Source organism: Dendrobates tinctorius, unplaced genomic scaffold, assembly GCF_039654945.1.
Source record: "Dendrobates tinctorius isolate UK_male_01 unplaced genomic scaffold, ASM3965494v1 ptg000016l, whole genome shotgun sequence".
Classification (NCBI taxonomy): Eukaryota; Metazoa; Chordata; class Amphibia; order Anura; family Dendrobatidae; genus Dendrobates; species Dendrobates tinctorius.
This window is the reverse complement of record NW_027361684.1, coordinates 30,587,255-30,608,068: the sequence shown is the minus strand read 5'-3', so window position 1 is coordinate 30,608,068 and position 20,814 is coordinate 30,587,255. Positions and strand designations below refer to the sequence as shown.

The following is a 20,814-nucleotide window of genomic DNA, read 5'->3' as shown; positions in this document are numbered from 1 at the left end:
TGCTGTAAAAATTACCTGACAGTATGATTCTCTTGGTCAATATAATTAGGACAATAGCAAACTTCTAAAGTTTTATTTTCTTTTTTTTATGTAATTGGGGAAAAAAAATTGAAACTTGTTAAAAAAAAAAATAGTATTATCTCCATATTTCAGGATCCATAACAGTTTCATTTTTCTATCGGAGTTGTGAGAGGGCTTATTTTTTTGTGTAGCAAGCTTCTGGTGTTATTGATACTATTTTGGGATTCATACAATGTTTTGATAATAGTAATAGCAAACAATTCAATTCTATTGTTTTGATTTTTTTCTCATTAACGCTGCTTACTGATCAGGTTAATTAATTTGCTACTTTGATATATGAGACTTTTATGAACTCAGCAATACCAAGTATGTTAACTTCTTATATTTTTTTAAACTTGAAAACCAGGAGAAAAACACAGAGCATGCAATAAAAAATAGTCAAATTTTATTAGAGTAAAGTACTAAAGTACTATTAAAGGACTTGAATCTGAGACTGTCTTGTTGCCTATACGATATACTGCAAAACCACAGTATTAGACACCAAGGTACATTCCATAGAGAGTCACACTAAAATAACAAGTGCCATAACTCAAACATACATTTAAACCATATTTGAGGGCATGAAAAAGCCCAAATACCAAGAGCATATTAAACCACAAATAAATCTTTATTTAAATTGACTAGTTAAAAAACATAATACCATAAAAACAAGCACTGCCATTAAACTGCAATTAAAATTTAGTGCCGGCACGATCCTAACCACAGTGCTTGTGCAGATTGATCTAATAGTGGGCTTCCTTAAAATGGCGTTGGTGGCACTGTGCAATCAACGTATGCGCAGACACAAGTGCTATTTTCCTGAAGACTACCAAGAGCTCAATCTGTGCAAGCAATGCCCATGGCTAGGACGAAGCAAGTGCAAAATTTTAAAGATGAAAAAGAGACACCCAGACACAGAGGAGGGGATGGAACAAAGCTGAAGACCCTTCCCACAGGCCCATCCCAATGTGTGAAGATATAAATACAGGGAAACTTCAAACACAGATTAGAGAATATCTACAAAATGGATTTCTTCACCTGAGCTATCATTTTAATCAGTATGACAGTGCCAATATGGCCTTGTCTGTACTTCACTTAGCAAAATGCTGCTGACAGGATCAATTTAATAGGGGAAAAACATGCAAATGAACTGCTAATATGACTATTAGTAAAAAGACACCACTTTTTATCACAGTTTTATAATTGGCTGTGGCCTTGGGACGCTGTGAGTGACAGCTCAGCCACCCTATGGAATCTGGAGTGTGCTCAACTGTCGGTTTTGTGAGTGACAGCCCAGTTATTCAATCTGATCCTGGGGCATGCTGGGCTGTCAACATTTTGATTGACAGCCCTGCTGCTCAATCTGGTCTAGCCTGCGGGTGGTTCCTCAGGTGCCTCCCATCCTCTAATGATTTGCTAGGTATTTAGCTGGCTTGCTGAAAGCAGCAGAATGTCAGTTGCAGCTTTTGCTTTAAGTAGGTGTGTGTGCTTGTCTGCCTTCTGATCTTGCTTAGGACCTAGGATTTGTTGCGACAATTGTCGTGGTTTAATCCTTCTGCTTTTGATGCTCTCTGACTTCAAGTATCTGACCCAAGACTTGGCCTCTGAATATCCATTTGCTGTACTCCCTGGTTTTGGCATACCTTTCTGGCATTTGACCCCCAATTGTTTCCTGGCTACACTTTTAACCTACCACTCTGTATTACGAGCCATCCTGGTATCTGACATTAGACCACCTGACAGCCCTGTATCATGACTTGCCTGTAACTAGTGACTCAGTGTCACAAATGCCATTTCCCAACATACCTAGCAGTGTTACGTTATTCCATAACATGGTGTTGGAATATGTTTGGTGCAACAACTCCATTCCTGTCTATGAGTGTTTAGTTGCTAGACTTGTATGCTGTTTATAAAGTTAGAACAAAAAAACTCCTAGAGGCTCACACAGGGAGAGCATGTGACTATATTTTCTGTTTTTTCTGTATCCATATATATGAGAGAAGCAGCCTGCTGCAGATGCTGCACAGAGACACACAAATGATTTATTCCTGATCTGTTAAGCTTATCATATATTGTTCCTGTTTGTTCTTGAATAAAGAAGCTCTGTTGTCACACTCTTGGAGAGTATCCTGAATAATCCACTGCCAACACATGGAAATGACATATCTCCTCTGAGAAGCGTATTGTCACTGTTCAGAGCAAATACCATGTTCAGTGTTACGGAGTGAGAGCACACTGCTCCTGGGGATATGCTAATACTTTTTAAGCTGTAGAATGTCTTACAACTTATCGCAAAACCTCACTGCTTAGTGAAGGGAGACACTAGGAAGTGTTCTCATATGTGTAACTCCAGGAGATATCGCTGCACCTTCTGGAAATACCCAATCACCACCAATCCAGCTTTAATGAGTATGGTATCACACTTGCCCTGCCTGTCAACAACTTCTCTATAACTATTATACTGTTCTTTGCTCTGATTGGAACAATTTAACTACTATCGGAGCACAGACCAATATGACAATGGTAGATAGCAAATCAGCAGACAGGCAAGGAATAGTCTTCTAATAAAGCAGCAGTATGGACCTGTTTCGGATCTCTCTGTCTGGGCATTCGCATTAAAAGCCAGCATGCTGCAGAGGGTTCAGTGAGAAGCCATACCATGCATGGCTTTAGGTTTTTAGGTAGATCTTCAAAGCAGTCAGTATCTATTTAAAATAGGTAAACACACACGTCAATTTATTTTTTAATAAAATTCGAATTTTGATGATAGTTCCTTTTTAACTCCTTCACTCCCCAAGCTTGTTTCCACCTTCATGACCAAGCCAAATTTTACAATGCTAACCAGTGTCAACTTATGTAGTTAATATTCTGGCACACTTCAAAGGATCCAACTGATTATGATGCTGTTTTTTTGTGACATACCTTACTTCATGATGGTGGTAAAATTTGCAGAATATGATTACATTTATTTGTTAAAAAAATCGGAAATTTGGCAAAAATTTGGAAAATTTTCAAACTTTGAATTTTTATGCCCTTACACTAGAGAGTTATGTAACACCACACAAAATATGTAATATTTCCCAAATGTCTGCTTTACATCAGCACAATTTTTGAAACAAAATTTCTTTTGGTAGGAAGTTAGAAAGGTTTAAAGTTGACCAGCAACTTCTCATTTTTCCAATAAAATTTACAAAACCATTTTTTTACTGACCACATCACATCTGAAGTGACTTTCAGGGGTCTATATGACAGATAATACAAAAAATTGACACCTTAATAAAAACTGCATCCATCAAGGTGCTCAAAACCACATTCAAGAAGTTTATTAAACTTTCAGGTGTTTCACACAAATTAATGACAAGGATGTCATCATGACTACATCGGGTCGCCATGGCAATGATCAGCCCCTCACGATGATGTCATGGGGGGGCGACGATCAAAGGGTCCTCTCCCTCTGCCTATCTTCTAAATGCTGCAATCGATCAGAGCATTTAAGCTACTTTCACACTAGCGTTTCCTGGAGCTGCGGAGGGATGCGCATGGCTGCCGTGAAGCTCTGCCCACAGCCGTGCCTCCTCCGGTCAGCTCCCCCTATGGCCGCATGACGCTGCATGCGACCTGCATACCCTATCTTTAGCATTGGGTACACAGGCCGTGCGCAGGTATGCTTTTGCTGGCGCATGCGTCCTTTTGACGGTGCGCCGGCCGCACCAAAATGCAACACGATGCATTTGGCGCAGGTCGGCGCACCGTCAAAAGGACGCATATGCCGGCAAAAGCATACCTGCGCATGGTCTGCATACCCAATGCTAAAGATAGGGTTCACAGGTCACATGCAGCGTCATGTAACCATAGGCGGAGCTGACCGGAGGAGACACGGCCGTGGGTGGAGCTTCATGGTGGCCGTGCACATCCCTCCGCAGCTCCAGGAAACGCTAGTGTGAAAGTAGCCTAAGAGGGTTAAAATGATAGGAGCTGTGAGAGCAAAATCTCCTGGACATACTGTATCCAAACTTCAAGGAGGTCAGTAAGTATTGAAAAAAAAAAAAAATATATATTTATACTTTGACTTTTCACATCATACTATGTATAGCTCTCTTTGTTTTGACCCTTTTTATTTTTATACCTTTTAGTCAGCTTAACCCTTGACAGTAGTATTTTGTATATTATGTAAATATATTCATTTTTGCTATCTACATGTTTTTATAAGCTCTGATAAAGGTCATTCTGACCGAAACGTTGACCTGTTTTCTTGTGCAGACTCTCTGCTGCATTAAATAAAGTTTGTGTGTTTTCCCCAGCAAGTTCTCAGTGACATGATATTATTTGATATACTGTATATACTCAAGTATAAGCCAAGTTTTCAGCACAATTTTTTGTGTTCAAAACGCCCCCCCTCGGCTTATACTCGAGTCATTGTCTCAGAAGACGGCGGGGGAGGGGGAGAGGTAGAGCAGCGGTACACAGGAGGCTGAAGCCTGCAGTGGCTAAGTCCTGTGCCAGCTGCTAAAGAGAAATGAATATTCACTACACTGGCAGTGAATATTCATGTCTCTTATAGCGCTCACAGTGTCAGCCACAACCGTCGGCTTCCAGCAGCTACCAAGCTATCACGGGTGCCCGCTCTTTCAGGCAATAAATATTCACCTCTCTAAACTCCCATAGGCGTGGAGCAGAGTGAATATTCATTACCTTAATGAGTGGGGACACGTGATTGCTCGGCAGCTAGAACAAGATGGCACCAGAACAAGATGCAGCGAGGACGCACAGGGAAAGTAAGTAGGATATTTTTTTTTTCTTTTTATGCTTTTCTCATGGGGGACATGCATACAAGGATAGGGATGAGGAGCCATGCATACAAGGATAGGGATGAGGAGCCATGCATACAAGGATGGGGATGAGGAACAACAAATACAAGGATGGGGATGAGGAACCATGCATACAAGGATAGGGATGAGATGGCCATGCATACAAGGATGGGGATGAGGAACCATGCATACCAGGCTGGGGATGATGAACCATGCCTACAAGGATAGGGATGAGGAGGTATGCATACAAGGATAGGGATGAGATGGCCACGCATACAAGGATGGGGAACCATGCATACCAGGCACGCTTTTTAACAGCACTGAGAAATAAGGTTATAGTAGACCCCGGAGAACATGATTCAGATCTGTTTTTACCATCTTCAGTCTCATGATAACCTTTATTGAAGGAATAATGGTGATTTGAAAAAAAAAGTCTATTTTCCCATTCATTTCTCTCTCCTCAGATATCATCTACCATACCAGAGGAGAGAGAAATGGGGTCACCCAAGCCCCCCTCCGCTAACCCTGGACCCTCTAGCTCTGTCCCCCGGCATCTTCTTCCTCGAAGAAAATGGCAGGCACATTTGCAGTGTGCCCATCAAGGTCGGCTGCCTGGCACCCGGCAACAATAGGAAATATTTGCTATTGGTTCATTTAGATCAATGTGATAGACCCTAACACAGTGGTCAAAATAGAAAAAAAAATAGTAAATCAAACACCCCTTTATCACCCCTTTAGGTAAAAATAATAAAATAAAAAATATATATCTATTTCCATTTTTCCATTAGGGTTAGGGTTGGGGATATGGTTGGGGTTAGAGCTAGGGTTAAGGATGGAGCTAGGGTTAGGATTGGGGCTAGGGTTAGGGTTTGGGTTAGAGCTAGGGATAGGGTTGGGGCTAGGGTTAAGGCTGTGTTGGGGTTATGGTTGGGGTTACGGTTGTGCTGTTGGGGTTATGGTTTTGTTGTTGGGGTTATGGTTGTGGTGTGGGGGTTACAGTTGTGTTGGGGTTACGGTTGAGGTGTTGGGGTTAGGGTGGTTTTGGAGTTGGAGTTAGGGTTGTGGTTAGGGTAGGGGTTAGGGTTGGGATTAGGGTCATGGATACGGCTGTGTTAGGGTTGAAGTTAGAATTGGGGGGTTTCACTATTTAGGTAAATTAGGGGGTCTCCAAACGTGATATGGCAACCGCCATTGATTCCAGACAATTTTGCGCTCAAACAGTCAAACAGTGCTCCCTCCCCTCTGAGCCCTGACATGCGCCCAAACAGTGGCTTTTCCCCACATACGGGGTATCAGTATACTCAGGAGAAATTGCACAACAAATTTTGTGGTCCATTTTCTCCTGATACCCTTGTGAAAATAAAAAAAAAGTTGGGGTCTAAAGTAAATTTTTTGTGAAAAAAGTAAAATGTTTATTTTTTCCTTCTACATTGCTTTAGCTCTTGTGAAGCACGTGAAGGGTTAATAAACTTCTTGAATGTGGTTTTGAGCACCTTGAGGGGTGGAGTTTTTAGAATGGTGTAACTTTTGGGTATTTTCTGTCATATTGACCCCCCAAACTCACTTCAAATGTGAGGTGGTCCCTGAAAAAAAATGGTTTTGTAAATTTTGCTGGCAAAATGAGAAATCACTGGTCAATAGTGTTGAGCATTCCGATACCGCAAGTATCGGGTATCGGCCGATACTTGCTGTATCGGAATTCCGATACCGACTTCCGATATTTTTTCAATATCGGAAGTCGGCATCGGAATCGGAAGTTCAAAGTTGATTGACAGCCTGACGTCATCATGATGCGCGGTGTGTGCGCATCATGATGCGCCGTCATTTCGGGCCTTCCGGGGGTCTCTGCCGGCCTGCCGGGGGGCTGTGCCGGCCTGCCGGGGGGCTGTGTGGACTGCCCGGGGTCTGTACCGGCCTGCCGGGGGGCTGTGCCGGCCTGCCGGTGGTCTGTGCACCCTGTGGGGGTCTGTACCGGCCTGCCGAGGGGCTGTGCCGGCCTGCCGGTGGTCTGTGCACCCTGTGGGGGTCTGTACCGGCCTGCCGGGGGGCTGTGCCGGCCTGCCGGGGGGCTGTGCTGATGTCCGGGGGTCTGTGCAAGCATCGTCCGATGGGACTACAAGTCCCATCTGGCGATGCCTGCTACCATGACAGTGATTGACACATTAGCCAATGATGGGACAGTAGTAGTCCCATCATCCGGCTAATGTGTTAAATGTTAAAAAAAAAAATAAAAAAATACTACATACATACTACATGCATGCTACATACATACTACATGCTACATACATACTACATACATACCACATACATACTACATACATACCACATACATACCACATACATACCACATACATACTACATACATACTACATACATACTACATATATACTACATGCATGCTACATACATACTACATGCTACATACATACTACATGCATGCTACATACATACTACATGCTACATACATACTACATATATACTACATGCATGCTACATACATACTACATGCTACATACATACTACATATATACTACATACATACTACATACATACTACATGCATGCTACATACATACTACATGCTACATACATACTACATATATACTACATGCATGCTACATACATACTACATGCTACATACATACTACATATATACTACATACATACTACATGCATGCTACATACATACTACATGCTACATACATACTACATATATACTACATGCATGCTACATACATACTACATGCTACATACATACTACATATATACTACATACATACTACATACATACTACATACAATACATTCATACAATACATACATAGACATACAGTACATATAACATAGAGTAACATACTTACCAATACTTGTCACATTGTTCCCCGAAGCCATTGTCTTTTACGGAATAAATATTAACATAACAAACCACAAAAATACTCACCCACGATCCGAAGCAGTCCACGAGTGTGTCCCACGACGATCTTGGGTAGAGAACTGCAGCATCAGCTGTTGCTGCCGTTCTCTACGGGCAGCAGGAATCCAATGACGGAAGGTAGGTATCCTTCCGCACTGTATTCCTCCGCCACTTAAAAAAAAAAAGTCCCTAGTCTCACTTTATGCCATTGCTGTGTGGGAAATTCCCACGCAGCAATGGCATAAAGTGAGACTAGGGACTTTTTTTTTTTTAAGTGGCGGAGGAATACAGTGCGGAAGGATACCTACCTTCCGTCATTGGATTCCTGCAGCCCGTAGAGAACGGCAGCAACAGCTGATGCTGCAGTTCTCTACCCAAGATCGTCGTGGGACACACTCGTGGACTGCTTCGGATCGTGGGTGAGTATTTTTGTGGTTTGTTATGTTAATATTTATTCCGTAAAAGACAATGGCTTCGGGGAACAATGTGACAAGTATTGGTAAGTATGTTACCCTATGTTATATGTACTGTATGTCTATGTATGTATTGTATGAATGTATTGTATGTAGTATGTATGTAGTATATATGTGGTATGTATGTAGTATGTAGTATGTATGTAGCATGCATGTAGCATGCAGTATGTATGTAGCATGCATGTAGTATATATGTAGTATGTATGTAGCATGTAGTATGTATGTAGCATGCATGTAGTATATATGTAGTATGTATGTAGCATGTAGTATGTATGTAGCATGCATGTAGTATGTATGTAGTATGTATGTAGTATATATGTAGTATGTATGTAGCATGTAGTATGTATGTAGCATGCATGTAGTATATATGTAGTATGTATGTAGCATGTAGTATGTATGTAGCATGCATGTAGTATGTATGTAGTATGTATGTAGCATGTATGTAGCATGCATGTAGTATGTATGTAGTATGTATGTAGTATGTATGTAGTATATATGTGTTATGTATGTAGTATGTATGTAGTATATATGTGGTATGTATGTAGCATGTAGTATGTATGTAGCATGCATGTAGCATGCAGTATGTATGTAGCATGCATGTAGTATATATGTAGTATGTATGTAGCATGTAGTATGTATGTAGCATGCATGTAGTATATATGTAGTATGTATGTAGCATGTAGTATGTATGTAGCATGCATGTAGTATGTATGTAGTATTTTTTTTTTTTTTTTTTTAACATTTAACACATTAGCCGGATGATGGGACTACTACTGTCCCATCATTGGCTAATGTGTCAATCACTGTCATGGTAGCAGGCATCGCCAGATGGGACTTGTAGTCCCATCGGACGATGCTTGCACAGACCCCCGGACATCAGCACAGCCCCCCAGCAGGCTGGCACAGCCCCCCGGCAGGCCGGTACAGACCCCCACAGGGTGCACAGACCACCGGCAGGCCGGCACAGCCCCCCAGCAGGCCGGTACAGACCCCCACAGGGTGCACAGCCCCCCGGCAGGCCGGCACAGCCCCCCGGCAGGCCGGCACAGCCCACCGGAGCCTGCACAGCCCCCCTGGCAGGCCGGCACAGCCCCCCGGCAGGCCGGCACAGACCACCGGAGCCTGCACAGACCCCCTGGCAGGCCGGCACAGCCCCCCGAAAGGCCCGTACAGACCCCAGAGAGGCTGTACAAGGGAAAAACAGGATTTTTCTTATTCCGATACCGGAAGTCCCATAGACTTGAATGGGACTTCCGGTATCGGAATCGGCGATACCGATACTTTTTTTTAAGATCGGCCGATCCATTCCGATCCGATACTTTGAAGTATCGGACGGTATCGCTCAACTCTACTGGTCAACTTTTAACCTTTATAACGTCCTAACAAAAAAATATGTTTCCAAAATTGTGCTGCTGTAAAGTAGACATGTGGGAAATGTTATTTATTAACTTTTTGTGCAATTTGACTCTGATTTAAGGGCACAAAATTTAAAAGCTTGAAAACTGCAAAATTTTCCCAAATTTACATTTTTTCATAAACAAACGAAATTCATATCAAAAAATTTTTACCACTAACATGAAGTACAATATGTCACGAAAAAAAAATCTGAGAATCAGTGGGATACATTGAAGCGTTCCAGAGCTGTAACCTCATATAGTGACAGAGGTCAAAATTGTAAAAATTGGCTTGGTCATTAAGGACAAAATTGGCTCTGGCTCTGTCACTAAGGGGTTAAGGCAATGCTAGACTGTGGGTTATTTTGTTTGTTTTGTTTATCAACAGAAAAAGTGGAAAACCCCCTTAAATAAAATGATGACATTGGCTGAAGAATGTGTTAAGTATAGTTTTTTTTACACAAGGATTATGTAGCTTCACCTTGGTTACAGAGGCCACAGGGGAGTGACTATACTAGCGAGAACTGCAATCGCACCTGGACCGTGGAGTACTGATGGGCCCAAAAGGTCTCTTAGGTCTCTTATAAGATGTCCAATACTATTAAAGGGGACTTGTCATGTACACAATTATTTTCCTCTTTTTCTCCAAATTGAAGTAATTGACTTCTAGAATCATTATTGCTCTAATAATCTGATCATCAGTGGAGGTTGGGTTGTAGGCTTGGTATAAAAATGTCTTCTTGTGATGGGTTAAGTGTTCATCCCTGTCCGTTGGCTTGGAACAGATAACATATCTAAGGGCCTGGCTGTAGATGATGGACTTTTTAATGTGCTTTGGTGGAAGCTGTCCATCTGAGCTATGTAGGATGGTCAATTGTTTTCCGATACACTGATGTCTGAATTGAATTGTTTTTAATTTTTATGGTGGTATTCAGAAAGCTGATTTCTGTTTTTGAGTGGTCCAATGTTAAATTTATGGTGAGATAAAATGTATTGAATTTGTCATGGAATTTTAGAAGTTCTTGTTCAGATTCAGTCCAGATTATTAAGATGTCAATGTAATGGAAATAGAGCAAGGGTTTAATGGAGCAGGACAGTAAAAAGTCATTTTCCAGCCATGAAAAAGATGGCCTACTGGGGTGCAATTTTGCTGCCCATAGCAGTTCTGGTATGTTATAGATATAGCTTCTCACCAAAAGAGAAAAAGTTATGTGTGAGGAATTGTGGCTTAAATGGCATTCTTAGGGAAAGCACCTAATGTAGATAGCTGTTGTGAATTCTCTCTCTGGCTTCCCTCTGGTGATTACTGAAGATAGTGGAGCTGGTCAGATTGAGAGTTCTCTTTCTGAGCTCCCTCTGGTGGTTACTGGAGGTAGTGGAGCTGATCTGATTGACGGAGGCTTGCCACCTGATGATGAGGAAGACGATTGGAGATCTGGGGTTTCTGATTGGGATTTTAGACAGCTAACTCTCTCTATCCCTGCTGGTGATTTTCTTCCTGTGCCTCCTGAGGTCTGATGTCTCCTGCTCTTTCCCTGCATGTTCAGCTAAGTGGTTCATTTGCTATTCTGTTTGCATTTGATCTGGTTTTGTCTATCTCTGCTTTGTGCAGGTCAGCTAGCTCCGGCTATGTTACTGCATGTGCCAGTTTGTTTTGTCCCCTTTTACATTGGTCTTTTTTTGTTTTGCTTTCAGAATATACCAGAGTGCTGATAAAGTGGGGGTGAAGTCATGCGACTTCAGTGTTTTTATGCATCAGACGTGTTGGACTTTTCGCAGGGTTTTTTGTGTGATTTCAGACAGTGTCTTTCCTTTCCTGTCCTGTCTAGTCAGTGTGGGCCCCATCGTTTGCTCAGTCTATTTTTCTGCCTGCGTTTGTGTTTTCATCTTGTCTCACCGACAATATATGCTTGGGGGCTATCTATTCCTTTGGGGTCTGCTCCGGGGCAGTTTAGATTTCCCCTTTCTTGCTTTAGGCTTAGTTAGCTCTCCGGCTGTGCCGAGGCATCTACGATCATCGTAGGTACGCTCCAGGGCTACTGCTAGTTGTGTGGACAGGATCAGGGGTCTGCATCCACTTAGTTACCACCTCTCTGGTTTTCTGTAGCTTAGCCTGGGCCTACTATCCTCCTCGGTGACCCATTCATAACAGATAGCTTTTAAAAAAAAGTCCATGGTGTCTTGTAAATAGCTGGCTGAATTCCTTACCAGGGGTTTAAGGATATTTTCCACCCACCCTGAGATTTTGTCAGTGAGTATTCCCACTCGTGAGATAACTGGCCTCCCTGGGTTACCTAGCTTATGAATCTTGGAAAGTCACTGTATTACCTGTACACTGACACTATATACAGAGCTCCTGTGTATAATGTCACTGGCGAGTCCCTACCAGCTCTACACTGAAACTATATACCGAGTTCCTGTGTATAATGTTACTGGTGAGTCAGTGTGTTACCTGTACACTGACAATATACAAAGTAATTGTGTACAATGTCACCAGTGATCCCTATATACAGAGCTCCTGTGTAAAATGTCACTTGTGAGTCACTATTACCTGTACACTGACATTATACACTGTATACTATGTACAGAGCTCCTGTGTATAATGGCACTTATGGTAATATTAATATTGTTTATTTATTAATGATCAGTATTGTAGTATTCAGTTACTATTTGTGTTAATATGTGGTCTGGTCATGGTATGGTGGTATTTGTCCCTGTGTGTGGTATTATTTGGTCACTATGTGGTGGAAATATATGGTCTGATGATGGTGTGATGGAATTTATTCCTTGTATGTGGTATTATTTGGTCACTATGTAGTGGTAATATGTGGTCTGGTCATGGTGTAACAGTATTTATTCCTTGTATGTGATATTATTCGGTCACTATGTGGTGGTAATATGTGGTTCAGCTGTTGTGTAATGGTATTTGTCCCTTGCATGTGATAATATTGGTCATTTAAAAAAAGTATGTCATGTATGTAAGCTCATAAAGAAAAATATACCTAAAAACAGTATTGGGTATTTTAACGAATGTTTAATAGGTTAGAGTAGAGTAGAGCTTGGCCAAAAGAGTCTACTTTGTCGTGGTGGCTGGCTTAAATTTTTTTTTTTGCAAAAACAAAAGCTAATGGCTATGTGTGGGATCTGGTGTTTGGTGAGTTTGTGGTGTAGAATTGGTGGTTTTCCAAGAGTGGGTGGTGAGACTGTGGAAGGTTCAAGGGGTGGAGGCGGAACTGGGGTGGAGCCTGGATGGAGTCTCAAGGGGGGTGAAAATTTTGCCAGGATGGGGCACTGAAATTCCTGCTTAAAAGTGTTGCCCGACAAACAAGATATATTTTAACAAACTGATCTTGCATTAATAATAAGTCCCACAATTTTATGTTTTAAAAAAAATATTCCTGTGCTGAGCTAATCTTATAAATGTGCCCCTGCTATGTACTGTATAATGCCTGTGTCTCACTGTGCAGGAACATAATCTGATCATACCGCAGCTCCTGGTCAGGGGTAGACCCAGAAGAGTATACCAACATTACAGCAGAGGATCTCAGTTGATTGTTTCTGTGAGATAAAGCATTTGTTTCTTGTTTTTAAACATGTTTTACCTCACAGAAAGCAGCTGCTGTGATTCCATGCTGTCCTGTCTGTAACCTCCCTTTTGTTTCCTCCCAGGAGCTGTGGTATGATCAGACCATGTTCCTGTACGGTCAAGCACAGTCTTTACACAGTACATAGAAGGGGCACATATATAAGATTATCTCAGCACAGGAACATTTTTAACATATCCAATTGTGGAAATTATTATGATTCCAAGATCTATTGATTAAAATATACTTGTTCATAGAGCAACCTCTTTAACTACTTTTATTGATAACTAAACAGACTATGAACTGTCAACGATCAACTATAGCAAAACTCTTCTTTGAGATAACAGCGATAGATGGGCACATGTTTAGTAAATTTTTTTACCTCACAAGATTTGTGCAGGGTCCGGGCCATCTGCAGCTCTGGTACACCCTCTGGACGACAGTTTCAGATCCATTCTGTACTTGGCAGGTTACTGTTTTTGTCACTGTGAACTGACACCAGTTCCTATGAAAAAGCAAAATCATGTTGATTATTTTAATGACTTTTTCAAAATAACTTTAATTTGTATGTAGTCTTTTTTTTATTATTTAAATCCTTACTCCTTTGCAGGCTGATATTAAAATCCAGGGTTCAAAAAGTTTCATATTATTTATTTAATTGTAGCAATTTATTATTCCATATGTATGAAGGCATGGTAGACCAGGATATTTATATATGGTATTATATAATTAAGGTACTGATTTCACATTGCAATATCTGCTTTATGATCAATCCTTGACTTAACAGCAGATAATGGGGTAGCGTGATTAAATTTTGCAAGCCCACCTCAAAATAACATTACTAGTAGATTCCATTAAAATTATTTATTCAATGACAAAAAAAGGAATATATTTTACCAACTACAGACAGCTGAATTACAAAGAATTTCCACTGCAACCCCCATTCTATCATTAATCCTAAATTTCCTTATTACAAATTAAAAAAATTGCCCTTGACCTATTATCCAGAATATACAAAATTGTTGGTACCCCTCGTTTAATGACAGAAAAACCCACAACGGTGACAGAAATAACTTGAATCTGACAAAAGTAATAATAAATAAAAAATCTATGAAAATGAACAAATAAAAGTCAGACATTGCTTTTCAACCATGCTTCCACCTGTAGAATCATAATGGCAGGTCAGTTTTAGCATTTAGTGAAACATGGTAAAAAAAAACAAAACAAGTGTGGATTAGCACTTCTTTGCAATGTCACGGCACTTGGAATTTCTTTCCTGTTTTCCAGTACACGATATGTTAAAACCAATCATGTTGTTCAAAAGTTAAACTCGTCCCACAAAAAACAAGCCCTCACATGGCCATTTTCACCAAAAAATAAAAAACGTTATGGCTCTGTGAAGAAGGGGAGCAAAAAACAAGAACGCAAAAACAGAAAATGTCCCAGGGGTTAAGGGGTTAAAGGGAATCTGTCAGCTGCTTTTGGCTATTTAATCTGAGAGCAGCGTGACGTTGAGGCACATACTCTAATTCTAGTGATGTGTCACTTACTGGTCTGCTTGTTGTAGTTTCAATATAATCAGTGTTTTATCAGCAGGAGATTATCACTACAGAACAAGTCGTTTCATGACGAATACAGATAAGTCCACAAATATTTAGACACTGACCGAGTCTTGGTGATTTGGGCTCTGCATGCCACTATTTTTTATTAAAAGGAAATAAATGAGAAGCAACTGAAGTGTACAGGTTCAGGTTTAATTAAAGGGGTTAAACAAAAATATCCTGTGAAACGTTTAGGATTTGCAAAGATTCTTCTACAACGCCTCCTCATTTCAGGGACTCAAAAGTAATCGAACTAATTAAATTAGTAGAGAATCCTTTGCAGGTAATGACTGCCTGAAGCCTGGAAGCCATGGACATCATGAAACGCTGGGTTTCCTCCATTGTGATGCTTTATCAGGCCTTTACTCCTGTTGACTTCGGTTGTTACTTGTTTGTGGGTCTTTCTGCCTTACGTTTTGTCTTAAGCATGTGAAATGCTGCTCGATGTGGTTGATAACTGGTGCTTGACTCGACCATTGCAGAATATTCTACAGAATATTCTACTTCTTTGTTTTCGTATGTTTTTGGTCATTGACCATCTGTACTGTGAACTGCTCTAGGCCGTCCAATCAATCTTTTGGCATTTGCTTGAATCTGAATAGAAAGTCTCGCCCTGTACACTTCAGAATTCATCCGCCTGCTTCTGTCTTCAGTCACATCATCAATAAACACTGGTGACTGTTACACCGCTCCGCCATACTCACCCGGCCTCCGCTTCCACGCCGCAGTCGCCCTCCGCTCCCACGCCGCAGCCTCTCTCCACCCGACGGCCGCGGCGGTCACCTGAGACAGACCCGCGACTGATGCCTTCCCTGCATGCTATGCGCATGCGCCATAGGCCGCGGCCGCGCCTCCTTCCTGCTTCTTATGCTCCGGCTGTGCCCTGACCCGGAAGCACATTTGGACCAATGGCTGACCAGACGGGGCCATATCAGGCCGCTTCCCCCTGAGGGAGGCGCCTGATCGTTGTGTTTCCTGACACTCTGGCCTCGCTCCATCGTGCACACTCTGCTCCTGCAGTTCCTGTCTCGGCTGCTCCTTACAGCAACTTCTCAGTCCTGCTACCCGTGTTCCTGTCGTCCTACTCCAGTCCTGCCTTGTGTTCCTGCCGTCCTACTCCAGTCCTGCCTTCACTGTTCCTGCCGTCCTACTCCAGTCCTGCCTTGTGTTCCTGCCGTCCTACTCCAGTCCTGTCTTCAGTGCTCCTGCCGTCCTACTCCAGTCTCAGCCTTACTCCGGTCCATCCTGAGCCGCCCCTCTCGGTACCGGCTACCGTGGTACTCGAACCCCTGGGCCTGCTCCTAACGGTCCCTGTATAGGGGTCGGTTCCACCTGGCAGCTCGCCCGGGGTCCCTCGGTGCCACGGTCCAGAGGGTCCACTCTCGGAGCTCCCGCTCCTGACCACCCACGCTAACAGTACGATCAGGCCATGGACTCCACCGGTACTACGGCTGCTACCCAGAAAGAGTTGCTATTCCTACGGGAGAATCAGGGGCGCATTATGTCAATCATGAAGTCGATGGACACCCGTTTGTCGGCCTTACAGGTGGCCGATCCTGGAAATGCCACTCAGCTGGCCAGTCTCCAACAGGAGCTGGGCCAGCAGCAAGATACTCAAACCCACATTTTGTCCTACATGGCCTCCTTTGATAGTCGCTTGTTGGCCCTCCAGGCTGCCGCTGCAGTGCCGACTCCTCCCCCTGCTTCTGCTGCTCATCCGACGCCCCGCCTCGCCAAGCCGCCTCGTTTCACCGGGGATCCCAAGCTCTGTAGGGGGTTCTTAAATCAGTGTAGTCTCCACTTTGAATGGCTGCCGCAGCAATATCCCTCGGACCGGGCCAAAGTGGCCTTCATCATGTCCCATCTGGAGGGAGAGGCCCTTTCTTGGGTAAACCCGCTCTGGGAACGTGACGACCCGGTCGTTTCGAGTCTCCCGGTTTTCCTGGATACGTTTCGTAAGATTTTCGATGAGCCGGGCCGGTTAGCCTCTCTCACTGAGTCACTCTTTAACTTACACCAGGGCTCTCTCACGGTCGGACAGTACGCTATTCGCTTTCGCACTATTTCCTCTGAGCTCGGCTGGAATAACGCAGCTTTGGTGGGGGCATTCTGGCGCAGTCTTTCTAGTAAAATAAAGGATGAACTCGCTGGTCGAGATACCCCGTCCACCTTAGAGGACCTTATCTCGCTGGCTACCCGCATTGACCTGCGCTTCCTGGAGCGCGCTCGGGAGTCAGTGAGAGACAGGCGCTCCTCCAGGTCAGTTCCTCCTTTCACTCAGTCGGCCAGCTCACGTTCAGTCGGATCTTCTTCCCTCTCTTCGGGTGATTCCATGCAGATAGATCATCTCAGGTTGGCCGAGTTACGTCAGAGAGAGAGACGGGCACAAGGTCTGTGCCTCTATTGCGGTCATTCGTCACACTATATCCGCACCTGTCCTAAGAGACAGGGAAACGACTCCACCTAGGTCAGGTAAGAGAGGCCTTCCTAGGTGATGATGATGATTCCTCTCAACCCCTTACGATTTCTGTGCTTTTGGTTTCAGGAGGGAGGCGTGGTTCCGAGGTGGCCTACGTGGATTCGGGCTCAGCGGGTAACTTCATTCGGCCGGAAGAGGTAGACAAATACCAAATTCCTGTAGTCACTCTATCTAACCCAATTCAGATTGCCACCGTGGATGGCAAACCGCTACAGGTGACCGTCACCTTGGTCACTGAAGAGGTGGAATTGCAAATCGGAGCCTTACATCGAGAGAAGATAGCCTTTTACGTTTTACCTAAGCTCTCTCACGCCATTCTACTCGGTCTTCCATGGTTAAGGACTCATCAGCCTGTTCTCGACTGGTCTTCTGGGGAGATACTCCGCTGGGGGCACCCGTGCCAAGCTCGCTGTCTGACTCCTGTCCGCCTGGTGGCCGCTCCACGGTCACCTCCAGACCTCCCGGGTCTTCCTCCAGCTTACAGCTCCTACGCCGATGTTTTTGATAAGAAGGAAGCAGAGGTCCTCCCTCCACACCGGCCGTTTGACTGCCCAATTGAACTTGTTTCTGGTTCAACCCCCCCAAGGGGCAGAATCTACCCTCTGTCTCCCGTGGAGACCACCGCCATGTCCGAGTACGTCCGAGAGAACCTCGCCAAAGGCTTTATACGGAAATCCTCTTCGCCCGCGGGAGCCGGGTTCTTCTTCGTCAAAAAGAAGGACGGGACTCTACGGCCATGCATTGACTATAGGGGCTTGAATGAGATTACCATCAAGAACAGGTACCCTCTTCCACTCATTCCGGAACTGTTTGACCGTCTCAGAGGGGCTCGGGTCTTTACCAAGCTGGACCTCAGAGGAGCCTACAATCTGGTCCGTATCCGTGCAGGTGACGAGTGGAAGACCGCTTTCAACACTCGAGATGGCCATTACGAGTACCTGGTCATGCCCTTCGGTCTTTGCAATGCTCCTGCAGTCTTTCAAGAGTTCGTCAATGAGATCTTCCGGGATCTCTTGTACTCCTGTGTGGTCGTGTACTTAGACGACATCCTCGTCTTCTCGCCGGACCTCTCGTCCCACAGAAAGAGTGTCCGCCTGGTGCTTCAGCGTCTTCGGGAGAACCGTCTGTATGCAAAGATCGAGAAATGTCTCTTCGAACAGACCTCTCTGCCATTTCTGGGATACATTATCTCCGACGCTGGTCTAAGGATGGATCCCGAGAAGTTGTCTGCCATCCTCAAATGGCCTCGCCCCGTCGGATTAAAGGCGATACAACGATTCCTCGGGTTCGCCAACTATTACCGGCAATTTGTCTCCCACTTCTCCGCGATCACAAGACCCATTTCTGTGCTCACCCGTAAAGGGTCTACTTCCAAGGATTGGTCTCCTGAGGCAGAGGAGGCCTTTCTGTCCCTAAAACGGGCTTTCTCCACGGCTCCGGTCCTGCATCGCCCTGAGAGCGATCGACCTTTTGTACTCGAGGTGGACGCTTCCTCGACTGGTGCCGGGGCGGTGCTGTCCCAGAGAACCGCCTCCGGTCGCCTGCACCCTTGTGGCTTCTTCTCGAAGGCCTTTTCTCCATCCGAGTGTAACTACTCGATCGGTGACCGGGAACTTTTGGCCATCAAGTTGGCCTTGGAGGAATGGCGCCACCTCCTGGAAGGAGCTGTCCATCCTTTTGTCATCTTCTCGGACCACAAGAATCTGGCCTATCTCCAGTCTGCCCAGAGACTAAACCCTCGCCAGGCCAGATGGTCTTTATTTTTTGCCCGATTTGATTTCGAGCTCCGATTCCGTCCCGGCAGCAAGAATTCCAAAGCCGACGCCCTGTCCAGGGTCTTCCAACCACACGAATCCACGGAGGAACCGTCACATATCATTGATCCCACTAGGATCATCACCGTGGCTCCAGTGAACTGGCTTACTCCTCCGCCTGGCAAGACGCTTGTGCCAGAGAATCTCAAGCAAAAGGTTCTTCTATGGGGGCACTCCTCCAAACTGGCCGGCCATGCCGGAACTAAGAAGACCCTTGATCTTATCAAACGTCACTACTGGTGGCCCTCACTTCGCCAAGATGTACTCGATTTTGTGGCTTCTTGTCCATCCTGTGCAAAGAACAAGGTACCACGGAGATCTCCGTCTGGCTTGTTGCTTCCGTTGCCTGTCCCTACGGTTCCTTGGGATAACATCGCCATGGATTTCATCACCGACCTACCCTGCTCTGCGGGCTGCTCAGTCATTCTGGTGGTGGTGGATCGTTTTTCCAAGATGGCTCACTTCATCCCTCTGCCCGGTCTTCCCTCAGCGCCGGAGCTGGCCGAGATCTTCATTCATCAAGTCTTCAGGCTTCATGGACTACCTCGACGCATTGTGTCTGACCGAGGGGTTCAGTTTACCTCCAAGTTCTGGCGTTCGCTTTGTAAGCTTATGAACGTTTCCCTCGACTTCTCCTCGGCCTACCATCCACAGTCCAACGGACAAGTAGAGCGTACCAACCAGACGCTTACGGGATACTTACGCCACTTCTCTAACGCCCACCAGAACGATTGGGTCAGCTTACTCCCCTGGGCAGAGTTCGCTTATAACAACCATGCTGGTGAGTCTTCGGCCAAGTCTCCGTTTTTCATTGTTTTTGGCAGACATCCTGGTGTCCCTCTTCCGATAACCCCTGCCTCTGAGGTACCCGCGGCCAATGCCTTGTCCTCGGAATTTTCTAAGATTTGGGCTGAGACCAACACATCACTCAAGAGATCCGCTGATCAGATGAAGAACTATGCAGACAAAAAGAGGTTGGATTCTCCTCCGTATCGTGTTGGCGATAAGGTCTGGCTCTCCTCCAAATTCGTCCGACTAAAACTGCCCTCCTACAAGTTGGGTCCACGCTACATCGGTCCGTTTGAAATTCTGGGACGTATTAACGAAGTTGCCTACAAATTGAGGTTGCCTGCTTCGCTCCGGATCCCGAACACCTTTCACGTCTCTCTCCTGAAGCCTGTGGTGCTGAATCGTTTCCACTCCTCGCTTGATCTTGGTCCTCAGCCGGTGGGTGCCGACAACGTTTTTGAAGTGCAGGACATCCTCGCTGTGAAAAGGGTTAGAGGTAGGACTTTCTTTCTCGTTGATTGGAAGGGCTTTGGTCCTGAGGAGAGATCCTGGGAGCCTCGGGAGAATACTAATGCTCCCCGTATCCTCAAGAGGTTTCTTGTTAATCTCCGGGGGGGGCGGCTTAGGGGAGGGGGTACTGTTACACCGCTCCGCCATACTCACCCGGCCTCCGCTTCCACGCCGCAGTCGCCCTCCGCTCCCACGCCGCAGCCTCTCTCCACCCGACGGCCGCGGCGGTCACCTGAGACAGACCCGCGACCGATGCCTTCCCTGCATGCTATGCGCATGCGCCATAGGCCGCGGCCGCGCCTCCTTCCTGCTTCTTATGCTCCGGCTGTGCCCTGACCCGGAAGCACATTTGGACCAATGGCTGACCAGACGGGGCCATATCAGGCCGCT

The 20,814-nt window shown here is 44.9% G+C and overlaps 1 protein-coding gene across 1 annotated transcript in view; it reads right to left on the bottom strand.

The window, feature by feature from the left end:
• The window catches only part of COL26A1 (collagen type XXVI alpha 1 chain), a 799,303-nt gene that overhangs the window by 599,753 nt on the left and 178,736 nt on the right, over positions 1 to 20,814 (bottom strand). The window contains exon 2 of the mRNA XM_073565618.1: positions 13,614 to 13,736. Coding sequence (XP_073421719.1) covers positions 13,614 to 13,736 — 123 coding nt within the window. The remainder of the gene's footprint in view (positions 1 to 13,613; positions 13,737 to 20,814) is intronic.